Source organism: Dryobates pubescens, chromosome 27 (assembly GCF_014839835.1).
Source record: "Dryobates pubescens isolate bDryPub1 chromosome 27, bDryPub1.pri, whole genome shotgun sequence".
NCBI lineage: Eukaryota > Metazoa > Chordata > Aves > Piciformes > Picidae > Dryobates > Dryobates pubescens.
The window spans coordinates 13,067,828-13,083,772 of NC_071638.1; the positions used below are offsets into that span (position 1 = coordinate 13,067,828).

Genomic DNA, 15,945 nt, shown 5'->3' on the forward strand with positions numbered 1-15,945 from the left:
CATTTGACTTTGTTGAACTTCACAAGGCTGGCTTGCTCCCACCTCTGAAGCCTGTCCAAATCTCTCTGGATGACATCCCTTCCCTCCCGTGTGTCAACTGGCCCACACAGCTGGGTGTCATCTGCAGACTTGCTGGAGGTGCATGCAGTTCCACTGTCCGTATCACTGACAAAGATGTTAAACAACACCGGTCCCAGTAATGACCCTTGAGGTACACTACTCGTCACTCGTGAAGTGGTACACCCCTCAAGTCCATGCCAAACATATCTGAAAAAAACAAAAGCCCACATAAAACTGACATCTAGAAAATCCTGCTTTTCCCTTCCTGCAGGGTTCTTACTAATTGTTAAGCCGTCCTACAATATAAGCTAATCTAAAGAAAAACAACTGGAGTGTTAATGAGCCTTCCTGTAACTGAAAGCTTCTCGATACCCCTGTACAAAAGTAAAATGTCGCTGATAGCTGGAGTCTTAAGGAGCCTCAGAGCCAGGCAAAGTTTGGAAACTGAGCAAGAGACACATCCATCGAGTTTCTTGATTTAGGAGACTTTAACAGGTGTGGTAAATAGTTTAAAACACTGCATTGTTTTGTGAGAGTGTAAACTTGCAAGCGCAATGAGAATTGCTAGTTTACAGCAGACAAAAGCAAGCAGTAGGTATAAGATGCATGCCTTTGAGATTCAGCATAAAAAACCTTGAGATTTTAATCACTGAGGCAATGGTAGTGGCTATCAAAGAAACTTGGTTTGTTTTTTTTTCCTGTTTGGTTTGTTCATGCTGCATGCATTTTCTGATTCTTAAGATCACCTGGTGATCTAGGGATGAAATTACCTCTTGAATATTGCCGGAAGTTTATTATCAAGGGGCCCAACAAAAGCCACAAGAGCAATCTGAAGTCCAGACTTTTTAAAACACAAACAAACCAGAATGTTTCTAGCTAGCTGTATGTTCTGCTGAGGTGTAGTCTCCTGCTTCTCATAGCTCACACCTAAAGTGTACATTTTACCTGTATATTAAATACTGGAATACAAAATGAGGTAACATACAAACCACATAAGGTGACAAAACTTCTTTAAGACTTACTTTCTTCCTGGGTGCCTCTTGTATTCTCCCAGTTCTGAGCTTGTATTTACAGTTGAAATGGTTTGGGGCAGAGATTTGTGTTTTGAATGAAGTAGTTAATTCTATCATTGGCTATTCAATATAATAAAGAGTATTAGAAAGTTACTAGTAGCACTGTTTTATAGGCAAAGGGGTGAGTGCTTTCTTATTTAATGCATTTATTTTCTTTCCCCATTTCAGGCAGTTGTAACAGTTTATTGATGTAAAGTAGATTCCCATGTACTATTAAAACATGTGGTCTATCTTGTGTCCTTCACCTTGTACTTTAATGAATAGCTGTAAGCCTTATTAGGGAAACTGACTGGAAATTACTTTCCATTGTTTCAAGGTGACTCTTCTAATGTCAATACCTGTTCTGCAGTGCAATTTAATATAGTATAGTTATACTGTGTCATCAGGCAAGGTGAAAATCAGCCTGTCTTTAACTTCTTTTTCTTAGTTTTTGATTATTCCATACTACATAATCTTGTATATATATTTTTTTTCTGGCTACCAGCAATAATTGCTGTCCTTCTCCACAAATCTAATCTTACTACTGGTCTTCGCTGTCCTCTTTCCCCTTCTTGCTTTTGTGATCTATCAAGAAGATAATTTGGTTTCTTTTTCCAGACACACAGATGTGCACCAGATGGTTACAGATAGTTTCAAGGTCCTGATGAGTTATTGGAATAATTAGTGTTGGTGTGAGGCTTGTTATCTAAATATAATACTGAACTGTGTACTCATCTCTTCCAAGCTTTTAAAATCCATATTTTATTTATTTCACTGAGACTTTTGAACCAGCACTTCAAATGTCAGAGCAGGTGATAATTGATACCCAGTTTATGATCAGAAGTTCGCTCAATGCTCTTCATGGTGAAAAGTTCTTAATCTTGTAAAGGGAATCAAAGGCAATCTACATGTAGGTGATACACTGTGTTCATGGCAGAAGGACCAGTAAGGTGCCAGTCAAGGAATTATTTTAAATGGTGACCTGGGAAATAATTATTTTAAAAAATAGGAAAATGAAGTGTTGAAAATTATAGAGGAAATTGTATATAAATATGATTTATGGATTGTGAAATCAAAAATATAGTTCACATTAGTTGAAAAAGGACTTATCTCAAGGATCTCTTAAGTCTTGGTCTTCTGTGCAAGGCCTTGTAGTCACTGAAAATGTAATATGTTTGGATTTAGAAAGTACAAATATGAAAACAGCACTTAAGAAAATTTGCTTCTGTGCATGCTACATTCAAACTTATTTTGTGCTGTAGTGGATATGCCTTCTAGATCTAATAAACAGTGCATATTTTTTTGCTAGCTGAACCTGATTAAAATACTAAATAATTGCTACCTTTTGTTCTTGACATAGGAACAAATCCATTCCTTTTATTTATTTTTCTTTTGGTGTTCATCACTATTTTAATTGGTGTGTGTCTCTCTTAACACAGTTGTCTTTGGATCTAGCTGCAACAGCTGCATCATTACGCAATCCTTCCCCACATGGTTTAGATCTTTTCCCTGGAGTATTGATCTTGGAAACATTCTTGAAACAAAATTATTGTCATCCACCAAAAATACTGATTTTTTTTTTTTTTTTTTTTTGCAAGCAAAGCAGAATAAGTATCTCCTGTACAGGAGAATAATGTGCTAGTCTTTTAACAATAAGGAATTCAGTGAGATTGTCAGACACTAATAGCATGCAGAAGTATTTACAGGATTGGAGCTTTATAAAATCCCAAGCGGAATTTGAGCTTGCTTTTCTTAAGATTTGCTGATTAATCACTTCAGGACCTACTCTACACCACTGTTTCCTTTCTGGTTCTGATCAGTTAATCCATATGTCTTTTAAGGCACATTTGATAAACAAATGGGAGAGCTGTGAAAGTATGGGAACTCCTGAGAGTATATCATCCTTGGATATATTGAGTCCATGGACTCAATCTGCTCTCTGACCAACCCATTATGTATTTAATATCTGTCTTTATCCTGTTGAAGGTCTCATATGTTCTTAATTCATGTCTCCCTAACCTCCCCAAGGGTACAACATCATAGCTATTTTCATACAATGAGTCACATTCTCCAGGTGGACATTTGGAACTGCTGTGGTTACAGGACTAATTTCCCCTGTGAATGTGCCTCCATTGACTGGAAGGACCTGAGAAGACCAGTCTTTTGAGGAAGGTCACTTTAAAAAAATGCTTGCATCTAGGCATTGGCAATAGAACCTGCATGCACCATGTAAGGGTTCTGTTAGTACTGTGTAGTTCAAAAATATTCTGGGGTTGGGTTTTTTTAACCTTTTCCAGGTATGGGACATTGGAGGACAACCAAGGTTTCGGAGCATGTGGGAGCGTTACTGCAGAGGAGTCAATGCAGTTGTGTAAGTTTTCTTGTGTATGCCCCTGGAAAAATTTATTTTAAAATAAATAAAAATATATGTATGTGTTATTAATATAGATGCACTTTTCTCTAAGTTACCTCATTTACATAAAACCCAACATGAGAAAAGTAGTGTGTGTTACACATCCAGCAGCCAAGGCATATAAGCAATTGCATGTTCCAGGCTATTTCACCCCCTAGAGTCTGTGCTTATTTCTATATTTCATAGAATCAATAAGATTGGAAGAGACCTCAAAGATCATCAAGTACAACCTGTCACCTAAGACCTCATGACTACTAAACCATGGCACCAAATGCCATGTCCAATCCCCTCTTGAACACCTCCAGGGATGGTGACTCCACCACCTCCCTAGGCAGCACATTCCAATGGCGAACGACTCTCTCCATGAAGAACTTTCTCCTCACCTTGAGCCTAAACTTCCCCTGGCACAGCTTGAGACTGTGTCTGCTTGTTCTGGTGCTGGTTGCCTGGGAGAAAAGACCAACCCCCTCCTGGCTACAACCTCCCTTCAGGCAGTTGTAGACATCAATAAGGTCTCCCCTGAGCCTCCTCTTCTCCAGGCTAAACAACCCCAGCTCCCTCAGCCTCTCGTCGTAGGGCTTGTGCTTGAGGCTTCTCCCCAGCCTTGTCACCTTTCTCTGGACGCGTTCAAGAGTCTCAGTGCCCTTCTTAAATTGAGGGGCCCAGAACTGGACACAGTACTCAAGGTGTGGCCTAACCAGTGCTGAGTGCAGGGGCACAATGACTTCTAGCCTCTGCTGGCCACACTATTCTTGATGCATGCCAGGATGTCACTGGCCTTCTTGGCCACCTGGGCACATTGCTGGCTCATGTTCAACCAGCTGTCAGTCAGTACCCCCCAGGTCCCTTTCTGTTTGGGAGCTCTCCAGCCACTCCAACCCCAGCCTGTATTTCCCTGGACTGATAAATGCAGGACTTACACAACCTGAGGCTTGTTCTGATGTTGTTGACAATGTGAATGTAATTGTCACATTTCAGATTTTTTTTAATGCAACTTTCTGCAAAGAATGGACAATACCAAAAATAACTTATGTTTTCATTGCAGTTACATGGTGGATGCAGCAGACTTGGAAAAAGTAGAAGCCTCAAAGAATGAGCTACACAGTTTGATAGATAAACCACAGCTGCATGGAATCCCAGTAAGTAATTTGTTTGTTATTCTTACCTGAATGCAGATGATGTAGCCTGCCTCCTCGTGAATTGATTTTGTGTGGACTCTTGAAAATACTAGCTTAAATATGATTCAGCCTTGATACATGGAGCAGTTTACAGAAATTACTGTGACATTTTTTCAGAGGACTCAGCATCTTCTCAGTGCTTCAGTGTGTTTGCATGCTTTCTAGTCTAAAGGTCAGAATAGATTTGGGAGAATAATAATTTTCACATGTGGCATTCTCAGACAGTAATTACTTCCAGTCAGTCTCCTTGTTGGCTGGATGTGAACCAGTGACCCAGATACGTTTCTTGCAGTATCTTTAGGCATGTGAGATTTGTCTTTCTGAAGACTGGCAGACACTAAGATCAAATAGCGCCTTCTGCTTCAAGAGATTGTGGAGGAGCTTGACTTTGTCTTTCACTTAGCTTTTCTTTTTTGTTTTTCAAACTAAATGCAAGTATGCAGCTGTTCTCCAGTAGGAAGTGTCAAAGAATAGTATATTTGGATGAAGCTTCATGAGGAATTATGGAGGTGTTTAATTAAAAGTAATCTGCTAATTTAGAGCTAGCAGGAATCAGTCAGTTAGCACTGATCTTTGATGCTGACAGCACCAAGCTCCTACCTTTGATCATAAGAAAGAAAGCAATGGCATGTAAAAAATCGGGAAGAGTTTCCTCACAAATATTGATGGTTCTTGCTTGGCCCCTCTTTTTGCAAACAAATATTTGGACACTTTGCTACTGCAAGTGATCAGAGTTATCTGAGGAAGATTAAACAGCCAATACGAAATCATTGTGAGAATAACATTCTCACACACCAGTTCTCAAAGGAGAAATTTTCAAGTGACTCTCAATCTTTTTTTATGAGGTTTGCTATTATTGTTTCCATTTGTTGTGATAAGTACATATTGAACAAATCCCTTAGAAATCTAGTCACGCTATTCATGGTGAGTGACATTGTCTGTCCTTGGTACTGCCTTCACATCCTGTTTTTCTTCATACTTTTCCTTCCTGAAATTATAGGTCTCTCATCTCCAGAGCTGTTTAATTAAGTTCTTTTCCTTTTATATGTTGTAATACCCCATTCCAATTGCCTAGCCTGACCAGCAGAGTCATTTTCAAGTTGCAGTAATATATTTTTTACTTATTTTATAAGTAGTAACTAGTATTAACTTCCTTCAATTTATTGTACTCAGGCTTTGGCATTATAGATTTTAAGGTAGCTTTATTAATCTAATACTGCAACTGAGTTTTAATGTGTTCCAGGTTCAAGTGAAATACTAGGGCATTCTTGACTCAGAATTGTAGCACATCTGGAAAAGAATAGTGCAGTCAAAATTAGAAACACTTTCCACTACTTACTTGATCTTGAATGTGCTCAACCCATTCATCTGTTCTTAACTTACACTTGAAGCCTGAAGTATTGCATAGGAACTCTCAAGTTCCAACATCTATTCAGCGAATTTCCTACACTCTGATTTCTACTGTGGATACCAGTACCAGTCATTTGGCTGGTGCTTGGGTGATACATAGTTTGGCTGCATGGCTGTTTAGTTAACGTCAACATTAATAAGCAGAGGAGCAAAACTAGAGAGAATCATGTCTGAGTCTTGAGGACACAGCCTGTGCTTCTGGGGCTCTACTTCTGTTTAACTTTTGTCTGGTACTGCTGATTGAATGTGTGTTGGTGGCTTAAGTGCACCTGGTTCCTGCTCTCCTCCAGATTTAGTTGCATGCAAAATGAATTCACCTAGCGCAATACAACACCCTCCCATAATACCGTCTGGAATGGACAGATGCACTTCCAGAGGACACTTCTGATATGGATACACCCAGAAATAATTGGATCCAGCTTTCAGAGGATGTGCATTCAGCATTTTATAGTGGCTGAGGAGGTGGATTTCCATAATGCTCCCACAGTCATTTCTCTCTTTGAGTATGTGCATTATTTCACTCTAAACATTTTGCTGCAAGATCCAAAATAGTGTGAGCAAATGGTTAAAGATAAAAGTAAACTTCTGTTGCTCATGGATTTAACAAAAATATGCATTATTTCTTTCAGGTGTTAGTCCTTGGAAATAAAAGAGACCTCCCGGGTGCACTGGATGAAAAGCAGTTAATTGAGAAATTGTAAGTAGCTAGTCTGTGCAAAAAGCTGACACACTGTGAAATCTGATATGTAAGAGAAAATAGTTGGGTAGTCTGTGGCAATAACCATTTATGACATTTCATTTTACATTCTTAGATACTCTGCTTTGACCTCTGTTGGCAGTTTAAATTGTAATCTGTGCTGGTAACTGACTGCATTAGATTTGAACTTCTTTTGATTATTCTTTTGGTTTTACAAAGTTGCTCCAGGTAATCCTGTTTTCCCATCATTGAAGATCCAACTGCTGTAGATAGTAAGAGTCTCACTTAAACTTTTCAGAGTACATTGTAGTGGCAGTTTAATGCTCTAATGGCATTAAATAAGTGAAGAAGTGAAGTGAAGTTTCACTGTTGAAGGATGGTTCAAGGGGTAAGCCACTAAAGTGGGACTCAGGAAATACAGAACCACAAAATGGCTGAGATTGGAAGGGACTTCTCTGTGGGTTACAAGCCCAGCTGGCTGGGCCCAAGACAACATGCGTGAATACAAACTCACTGACACAAGTTCTTGGAGAGGTGGTCACCTGCTGCAGACAGGCAAATGGCCCTGTACTGTGGGCAAGCGCCAATTTATAGTGAGATTTTTACATGCTTTACTTCATTCCCACATCCTACCAACCTTCAGATTCATCTGTTTGTTAATTACACTTACCTTACACTCTCACAGATGGCTTTCTATGCCTGTTTCTCACACATTCCAGTGATATGACATTCTGTTATTACCACACTCCCGTCCATCTCCCATACGAGTCTGAAAGCTGGTTAACATCTTATTATCTGCGAGCTCTGGGTTCCTGTGCTTCTGGAGATCATCTTGTCCACCCAAGCTCAAGCAGAGCCACCTAGAGCTGATTGTCCTGGCTTTTGAGTACCTCAAGGATGGAGACTTTGCAGCTTCTCTGGGCAACCTGTGCTCACGCTCCATAACAATGGCCCTCATGCCCCACATCTGTGAGGAGGAAGCTTTCTAGACTTCTAGTATAGGGAAGCATTCTTGGCTTCCCTGTGGAATCCTGCTTCTTTTCCTCTGTGTAGCACTGAGCACAGCCACTTGTCAGGGCTTCTCCAGGCCCTTTTGGCTCTGTTCTTCCTGCTGCTCTGGCGCCTCCAAGACGCAATTTGTGCCCTGGCTCTCTCAGGCTCTCTTGGCCAGTGCAAGCTTGCAGTAGGAGTGAGCTCTGCTGTTGCCTTGGCTCCATTTCCACAGTGGTTCTTGACTGAACACAGGAGCCTGTATTTGGGAGGGCTCAAGACATGCTGCCCTACCAGGAGCTGCCTGCTTCCCAGCTCTCCCTGCCTGCAACACAAGCAAAGGGCATGCACAGAGCACTTTTCATGTGCCATGGTCTTCTCTGAGAAGCACAGCAGCAGATCAAATTTTGGAAGACAAAAAGTCTGCTACTTGTCATTGTCACATCATACTTAGGAAGACACCCCTCCTCTTCATCTTCTTTTGTGTGTGGTGGATTCCAATCCTCATTCTTCAAAGCTGTTACTCTTCAGGAAGCAGGGACTACTTGGCCTGTGTTCTGTTGCTACTTTCTGTGGCTTTCCTTTGCCAGACTACAAAGGGTGTTTTTCCAGGCTAAACTGAAGAGCACATCAGCTTGCTCCTGGCTACACTCGGGATTTGTGTGAGTATCAGCTCTCAAAGAGATTCAGGAAAACATAGTCTTATTTCTACTGGTAACCTTTGTGTTCTGTGTCCTTGAAAGTCTTTTTGGGGCTGAAAACCTCCTGGCATTTAAAATAAAAAACAGTCTCATAATTTTCTATGGTGACTGCTTGAAGTGGAATAGAATGGAACAGTTGGTCTACCCTGTGCCTAGAGTTTTGTGTTGCAAGCACTGACCTAGGTCTGGTGTCTTCATCCAGGAGAGCAGCTCTCTGCAGTACAGGTCCCAACTGCGTCCAGGAGAGTGGGCAGGGACCAGGCATGGACACACCTGCAGCATTACTCAGGCAGGGACTGAAGGCCTCAGGCTGCTGGGCCTTTGGCAGCAGATGGTGGGGAGTTCAAGTCCCAGGGGAGGCTGGTCCTAGACATTGAGACCTGTGAGCAGCCCAGGACCCTGATAGAAGCAGACATGCACTGCTCATATACTCTCCATGAGAAACTAATGGTTGGCTACTTTCTAGACCAAGTATTGTCCAGATGAACCTTCTCTCTGATGGACTACTGTTAGTCTAAGGCTCTTATTTTTTAGTATGTTTTCCCAAGGGAAACAGAATCGCAGAATACATCAGGCTAGAAGGGACCTTCAAAGGTCACTTTGTACAACCCCTCTGGAGTGAGCAGGAACATCTCCAACTAGGTCAGGTTTCTCAGGATTGCAACAAGTTTGACCTTTAATGTCTCCATGGATGGAGACTGTAAAGATTTTCCTCCTTAAGTCCAGCCTAAATCTACCCTGCTGCAGTTTAAAACTATTTCCCCTTGTCCTATCACACCAGCCCTTCTAAACAGTCCTTCCCCAGCCTTTCCATATGTCCCTCTCAGATAATGAAATGCAGCTGTAAGTTTTCCCCAGAGCCTTCACCTCTCCAGGCTGAACAACCCCAATTTCTTCAGCCTGTCTTTGTAGGAGAGGTGCTGCAGCCCTCTGATCATTCTCGTGGCCCTCCTCTGGACCCCCTCCAGTGGGTCCATGTCCTTCCTGTGTTGGTCTCACCAGAGCAGAGTGGAAGAACTGCCTCTCTTGATCTGTTGGCTATGTGTCTTTTGATGCAGCCCAGGATGCAATTTGCTTTCTGGGCTGCAAATGCACATTGTTGGTTTGTGTCCAGCTTCTCATCCACCAGTGTCCCCAAGTCCTTTTCTGTAGCACTGCTTTCAATCTCATTATCCCCCAGTCTGTATTGCTGTCAGTTGCCCTGACCTAGGTGCAGGACCTTGCACTTTGCCTTGTGGAACCTTATAAGATTCTCCTTAGCCCTCTTCTCTTGCTAGACCACAGCCAACTTGGTGTACACCAAGACTGCCAAGTCCTTTGCTGAAGTTTCTTCTCCAAACAGTCTGCCACTGGCACATACTGGTACCTGGGGTTGTTCATCCCCAAGGTAAGGGCTTTGCACTTCCTTATGGTGAACTGCATGATGTTCCAGTTAACCCATTTCTTCAGCCTGTGGAGGCCTCTCTAGATGGCAGCATAACCTGCAGGTGTATCAGCCACTCATCCCAGTTTTGTGTCATCAGCTAACTTGCTGAGGGTACCACTCTGCCCCATCATCTTCATCATCAGTGAGGATGTGCAACAGGATTGGACCATGTATCTAACCCTGGGGTACATTTCTAGTTGCTGCCTCCCACTAGCCTTTGTGCCACTGATTTGGCACCCTCTGGGCCTGATTGTTGAACCAGTTTTCAGTTCATACCAACATCTACTCATTCAGACCATGCTTCCTCAACTTGCCTATGAGGATAGTATGGGATACAGTATCTAAATCCCTACTGAACTCAAGGTACACAGTATGCACTGCTGTTTCCTCATCTACCAAGATGTAATTTTCATTGCAGAAGACCTTTGAGTTAGTCAAGCATTATTTTGCTTTTATGCATCCATGCTGACTACTGATCACCTTCTTGTCTATAATTTTCCTAGTAATGGTTTTCAGGATTAGTTGTTCCATCACCTTCCTAGGGATTAAGGTGAGGGTGAGGCTGACTGTTACATAGTTCCCTGGGGGCTCCTACCTGCTTATTTTGAAAACAAAGGTGACGTGTACCTTCCTTCTCTCTTCAGGCGCCTTTCCCAGATGCTGTGATTGTTCAAAGGTTATTGAGAGTGGCCTCACAATGACATCAGCTATCCACCTCGTCAAATGATTTCATCACTAGGGCTTATGGACTGCTTATTGTGCAGTTTGCTTATGACTTTCCCCTTGGTGTGTGGCTCTCAGGATTCCTGCAGGCCAATCTTGCTAGCAAAGGTGGCGTTTAGTACTTCTCACTTTTCCATGTCCCACAGGACCAGGTCCCTTGTGTCACTGAGCAATGGGCCCGCATTTTTCTCTAGTCTTCTGTTTGTCATGTAGGTATTTATAGAAGCCGTTCTCCTTGCCTTTGACATCTCTCACGAGGTACAATTTCTTTTGGGTTTTGGCTATCCTGAGTTTCTGCACGATTGGACAGTGTTTCTGTATTCTTCCCAGGTTACCTGCTCTACCTTCTGTATGCTTTCTTTTTTGTAACTGGTATTTGCCAGGAGTTTGTTGCTCATCTACTTATGCCTCCTGGGTTTTTGTTTTCTTTCTGGACTTCTTAGGATGAGGCTGCTCTTGATGTCAAGCCTTGAATATTAAACAGCTTTCTTGGGTTCTTCTCTCTACATGGCCTTTTCTCAGGGACTCTTCCAAGCTGATCCCTGAAGATGCCCAGTCTGCTCTCCTGAAGTCCAGGGAGGTCACTATTTAGTTCTCTCCTTAATTAGAATCTCTTGTGTGATCTCAAGAATCTTTCCTTCTTAGTGCCTCCACTCTCCATCTGCTCCAGGAACATGGTCAGTTTCCTGCATGTCACATGTGCAAGGATTAATAAATGACAAAATCACAAAATGCTCAGAACTGGGACATTCCCAGAAAGAAACAGAAATTAATTAAGGATCAGTTTCTTCCTAAATGTAAAGGCATTCTTTTAAGTAGGAGTCAGTTTTGACATATTGCAGTATGATACAATAAATACCCTAAACATAACTGGTGTGATCATTTGAGTACCATTACTTGATAATAACAGTTGTTGGAGATCAAAACTCTGAATTCTAAGTGAACAGAGTAAAAGATGAATCCTAAGACATTGTAGTGTTACTTGGTTGCCACTACAAAATGTCATTTTCAATGCATTAATTTCTCTGGTTTTATTGTTCACCATTACACTGACTCAGTGAGAGATTTCAAATAGTTTTGAAATGTCTGTACAATGTTTTTATGGTTTTAAGTAATAAGGATTGTGTGTGAGCAGAGGTGCATGTGAAAAAATATCTGAGGGTAGAACTGAATCCACAGAGTAAAAAGTAGAACAACTAATTATTTTGATGTTTCTGATTCTGTAGAAACCTCTCAGCTATTCAAGACAGAGAAATCTGTTGCTATTCCATTTCCTGCAAAGAGAAGGATAACATTGGTAAGCTGTTTCTTCTTACAGCATCATCAGTATGTACTTTGTACTTCATATCAGAAGTTAAAAGTTTTGTTAATGATACTTGAACATCTAACTCCAACACATAACTGAAAATCTTAATTTACTTTGAAAGAACTCTTTGCAAATACTGATTTTTTTTTTATTTTGACATAGCATTTTTGTTTCATTTAGAAGTCACCTAAAGAATTATTTACTTCCATGAAAAGTTAAGAAATTAATTTGATAGGGGCCTTGGCAAAGCCTTTAAAAACCAGACTGACTGAGTCTTTCACAAAAGCTGTGTTATTTCTGCAAAACTAATAATTAGGTATGAAGGCCTTCCAATTGCTGGATGGTACTTTAAACATTTGGTGGTTATACTTTGACATCAGGCCTTATATGCATGTGGCTGAATGGTAACATTCCTCAAACTCAGGGACTAATGCTTTTGTCCTGGGGTATAAAAAGTGTATCCTGAAGTCAGTGAGGACCTATAAAAGCCCCATGAGGGTGTCTTCCATCTGCCTTTGCATTTTGCTCTTTTCTCTCTCTCACTTCCGTTTCTTCCACTTTCTTTTCCCTTTTTCCTGTTTGTTCTCCCCTTCCCTTTACAGAGCAAGAGAAAGGGGTGAAGCAGCAGCAGTTACCTAGGGCCCTGCTGCCTCTGTGCCACCCTTTTTCCCTGCATGCTGAGTTGCTAAGACAAGTGGTGCTGGATGGGAGGGACACAGCATGGGCAGATACTGATATCTGGTTCTTGATGAAGCCAGACTTGTTAGAAGAACAGGGCAGCTCTGTCAGTTCAGCTGAATGAGAAACAGTGGGAGTAGGAATCAGAGGAAAGCTAGTTGCTCCCAGCAGTGGGGGACATTTCCATCCTGGGAAGAGAGGACCAGGTAGTGGAGTTCTTGAGGAAATGATGCCATGACACCTGATTTTCAGGAGGCTGGGTGAGATGCCAGCTAAGCAGTGAGGGCTTATCTCAGAAACAGTGTACTCATTTTGGGCATGTTGGTTTGAAGGAGGCCAGACCCTAGGTTTTCTGCAGCTTGAGGTGCCATGGTTATCTCCAAGTGAGGGAAATGTACACAGAACATGCTCTTACACTGAGGAAGGTAAGACTTTCAGAGGTAAGGGGTAAGGAAGACAAGACAGGTAAAGGGCAGGAAAGGTGGTTGAAGTTTTAGAAATACAGTGATTGATCTTCATCAAATTGGTAGCAGGGCTGCAGTGAAGGATCTTGAAAGTGGTATTTTGACTTGTGATTAGAAACTGGTAAAAACAGTTTAATTTCTGAAATGATCCTAAGCAAAATGGAGTTTGATCATGATTGATTATATGGATGACCTGGTGGAGAAAAGCATGCAAAGAAAGCATGCTAAAATTGCAAGTGGGAAAACAAGGAGAAGAATGATCATTAATGCAGAACAGCAATACATCTGTGCAGGCATTACTGGAGCACTGTGTGCCATGTTTTGAGGGAGAACCTTGAGAAGATGAGAATAGGTTGGACAAGAACCCACAGTGATCACAGGACTGGAAAATAAAATGAAAGACTATAATGATAGTTTAATGGTTGGACTCCCATGATCTTAAAGGTCTTTTCCAGCCTAAATGAATCTGTGATATTTAGCTTATTGAAGTGATGAAATTTCTCTTTGCTGTTAAGGAGCTTACTGGGAGCTGTCATCTTCTTAGGCATTTTTAATCGATATCAGTGCATCTGAATGAGATGATAGCCATTTTTTAGTGCAAGCCACAGCCTAACTGGTCTTTAGGGCCATGAAAATGATCAGGGTGTTGGAGCACCTCTTCTGTGAGGATAGGCTGAGGGAGCTGGGGGTGTTCAGCCTGGAGAAGAGGAGGCTCTGGGGAGACTTAATAGCAGCCTTCCAGTACCTGAAGGGGGCTCCAAGGAGGCTGCAGAGGGACTCTTTACGAAGGCCTGCAGTGACAGGATGAGGGGCAATGTCTTCAAACTAGAGAAGAGCAGATTTAGATTGGATATCAGGAATGACTTCTTTACTATGAGGGTGGTGGACCACTGGAGCAGGTTGCCCAGGGAGGTGGTTGAAGATACCTTCATGAAGATATTCAAGATAAGTCTCAATGAAGCCTTGGGCAACCTGGTGTAGTTGGGAAGGTCCCTTCTGGTCCAGACTATCCTATGATTTCATTTATCAGGAGGTGGAGGTGTAAGGCTGCCAGTTTCTGTGTCCTGAGAGGTGGTGGAAGATAAGTAAACAGTTAGTAGGTTTGGTTTAGCTGTTGTGGGATGCTTTTGTCTGCATCTCAGTGCCTGAGCTGGTCGGTTACAATATTAATAGAACTGTGTCTTGAAACTGGGACAGATACAGCAACACATTTAAATGTGAGGGCTGGAGCTGTTGCAGACCCCTGACATCCCTCCTACCTCCCTGACAGATGTTACTGCCTTGAGGCAAAGATATCTCATCTGCTCATGAATCAGTTTGTGAACTGCTGCACTTTTCAGACCAATCTATCACATTGTATCAGGAGGGTTACCAATTCCAGCGATGAAATTTTAGTCGTGTTGCATGTCTTTCAGAAACCTTGGACTTCTACAACCTACCTAAATGGCATCTTAATGCTTTGTCAGATGTTTGCCCTTTTCTTTCCTTCTGGCTGAGTATTTTTTGCTTTACTCTCACACTACATGTCATTCCAGTCTGAATTTCACACTTCATTTCATGGTCACCCTAAATCTTTGCCTTTTTAACAGTTCTCCATCTGTAACTTGGAGAATTTGATGTCAGTCATCATATTTCAGGAATACAAAATGCACATGATTTAAGAACAATTTTTAAAAGAGGAAAATATCCCACTTGGAATCTGAAGTACTAAATCTTTAATTGGATATGAATGAGAACCTGTGGTTTCTGGGTTGGGTTTTCTTTTGGGTGGGTAGGGGGTGTTTAATTTGTATTAACTTGGTGCTCTGTTGTCCCTACCAGCAGCCTGTTGAGTTTTTCACTGTTTTATCTATCCTGGCAGACATAACATTACAATGGCTTATTCAGCACTCCAAATCAAGACAGTGTTGAAGGAAATTTCCCCCAATCACTTTCACTCCTATCAGCTGTGCACAAGTGTGAAAAGATAAAAGACTGCAACTGCATACTACCAGGACTCGCTTTGATTGTGTTTGTCAACAGAAATAAAACTGAGTTATAGCTTGTCTCTCTATCTTGGTGCTTTTTTAAAAACAATCCAGATACTTGTCTGCCTGGGTGAATTTCCTGAACACCTTTATACAAGAATGAGGGAAATCAATACTTCTTGGGGCTGAAATGGTTTGAGTTTATGCATGTGAATTGTCAAATACTTAGAAATCTTTTCCTAATTTGGAACTGAATAAACTGCACAGTTAGAAACAAATATGACTGGATTTTGTTTTGTTTTGTTTTTTAACAAATCATGTAATTATTCATACAAACTCTTTTCCCCGCAAACACCTGGAGTTGACTATCAATAATCAATTAAAACTGTAATTAAAGGCGCCGTATTTTAACAAAATGCTATTCATCAGATTGCTGAAGAGTTACTTCCAGCATTGTCTAGCTGTAGTTACCTGGTTTTCCAGTCCCTAATTGACTTGCTTTGTATGAAAATTCTTTGGGAATTTAAAAATAGAACAAATTCCAGGCAATCCTGTCCTCTACTGGGAGAGGAAAGAGAGTCTGGAGTTGCAGTGTAAGGGATTTTTTTCTCTGTTTATGAGAGAAAAATACAAAGAGAGAGCATGTGAGATCAGATGCATCTTTTCTGACATTATTACCCCCCCAAATCAATGGATTTTTCTGAGCATATTTATTGTATGTGAAATAATTTTCACAGTGCTTTTGGACCATTCTTCACTCATGAGCCTTGAAGAATTTTTGAGTATGCAGCCTGATGTGTGCTCTGAAGCAGGATTAGTTCTTCTGAAACAGATTAAAGGAGCAATTCACTTTTGAAATTTTGATGCTCTCCTAAAATTA

The 15,945-nt window shown here is 41.3% G+C and overlaps 1 protein-coding gene across 1 annotated transcript in view; it reads left to right on the top strand.

Annotated features, from left to right (window-relative positions):
- The window catches only part of LOC104299986 (ADP-ribosylation factor-like protein 8B), a 28,559-nt gene extending 13,227 nt beyond the window's left edge, over positions 1-15,332 (top strand). Inside the window, exons 3-7 of the mRNA XM_054173905.1 lie at positions 3,410-3,483; positions 4,571-4,664; positions 6,743-6,810; positions 11,877-11,947; positions 14,960-15,332. Coding sequence (XP_054029880.1) covers positions 3,410-3,483; positions 4,571-4,664; positions 6,743-6,810; positions 11,877-11,947; positions 14,960-15,009 — 357 coding nt within the window. The 3' untranslated portion in view covers positions 15,010-15,332. The remainder of the gene's footprint in view (positions 1-3,409; positions 3,484-4,570; positions 4,665-6,742; positions 6,811-11,876; positions 11,948-14,959) is intronic.
- The last annotated feature ends 613 nt before the right edge of the window (positions 15,333-15,945 follow it).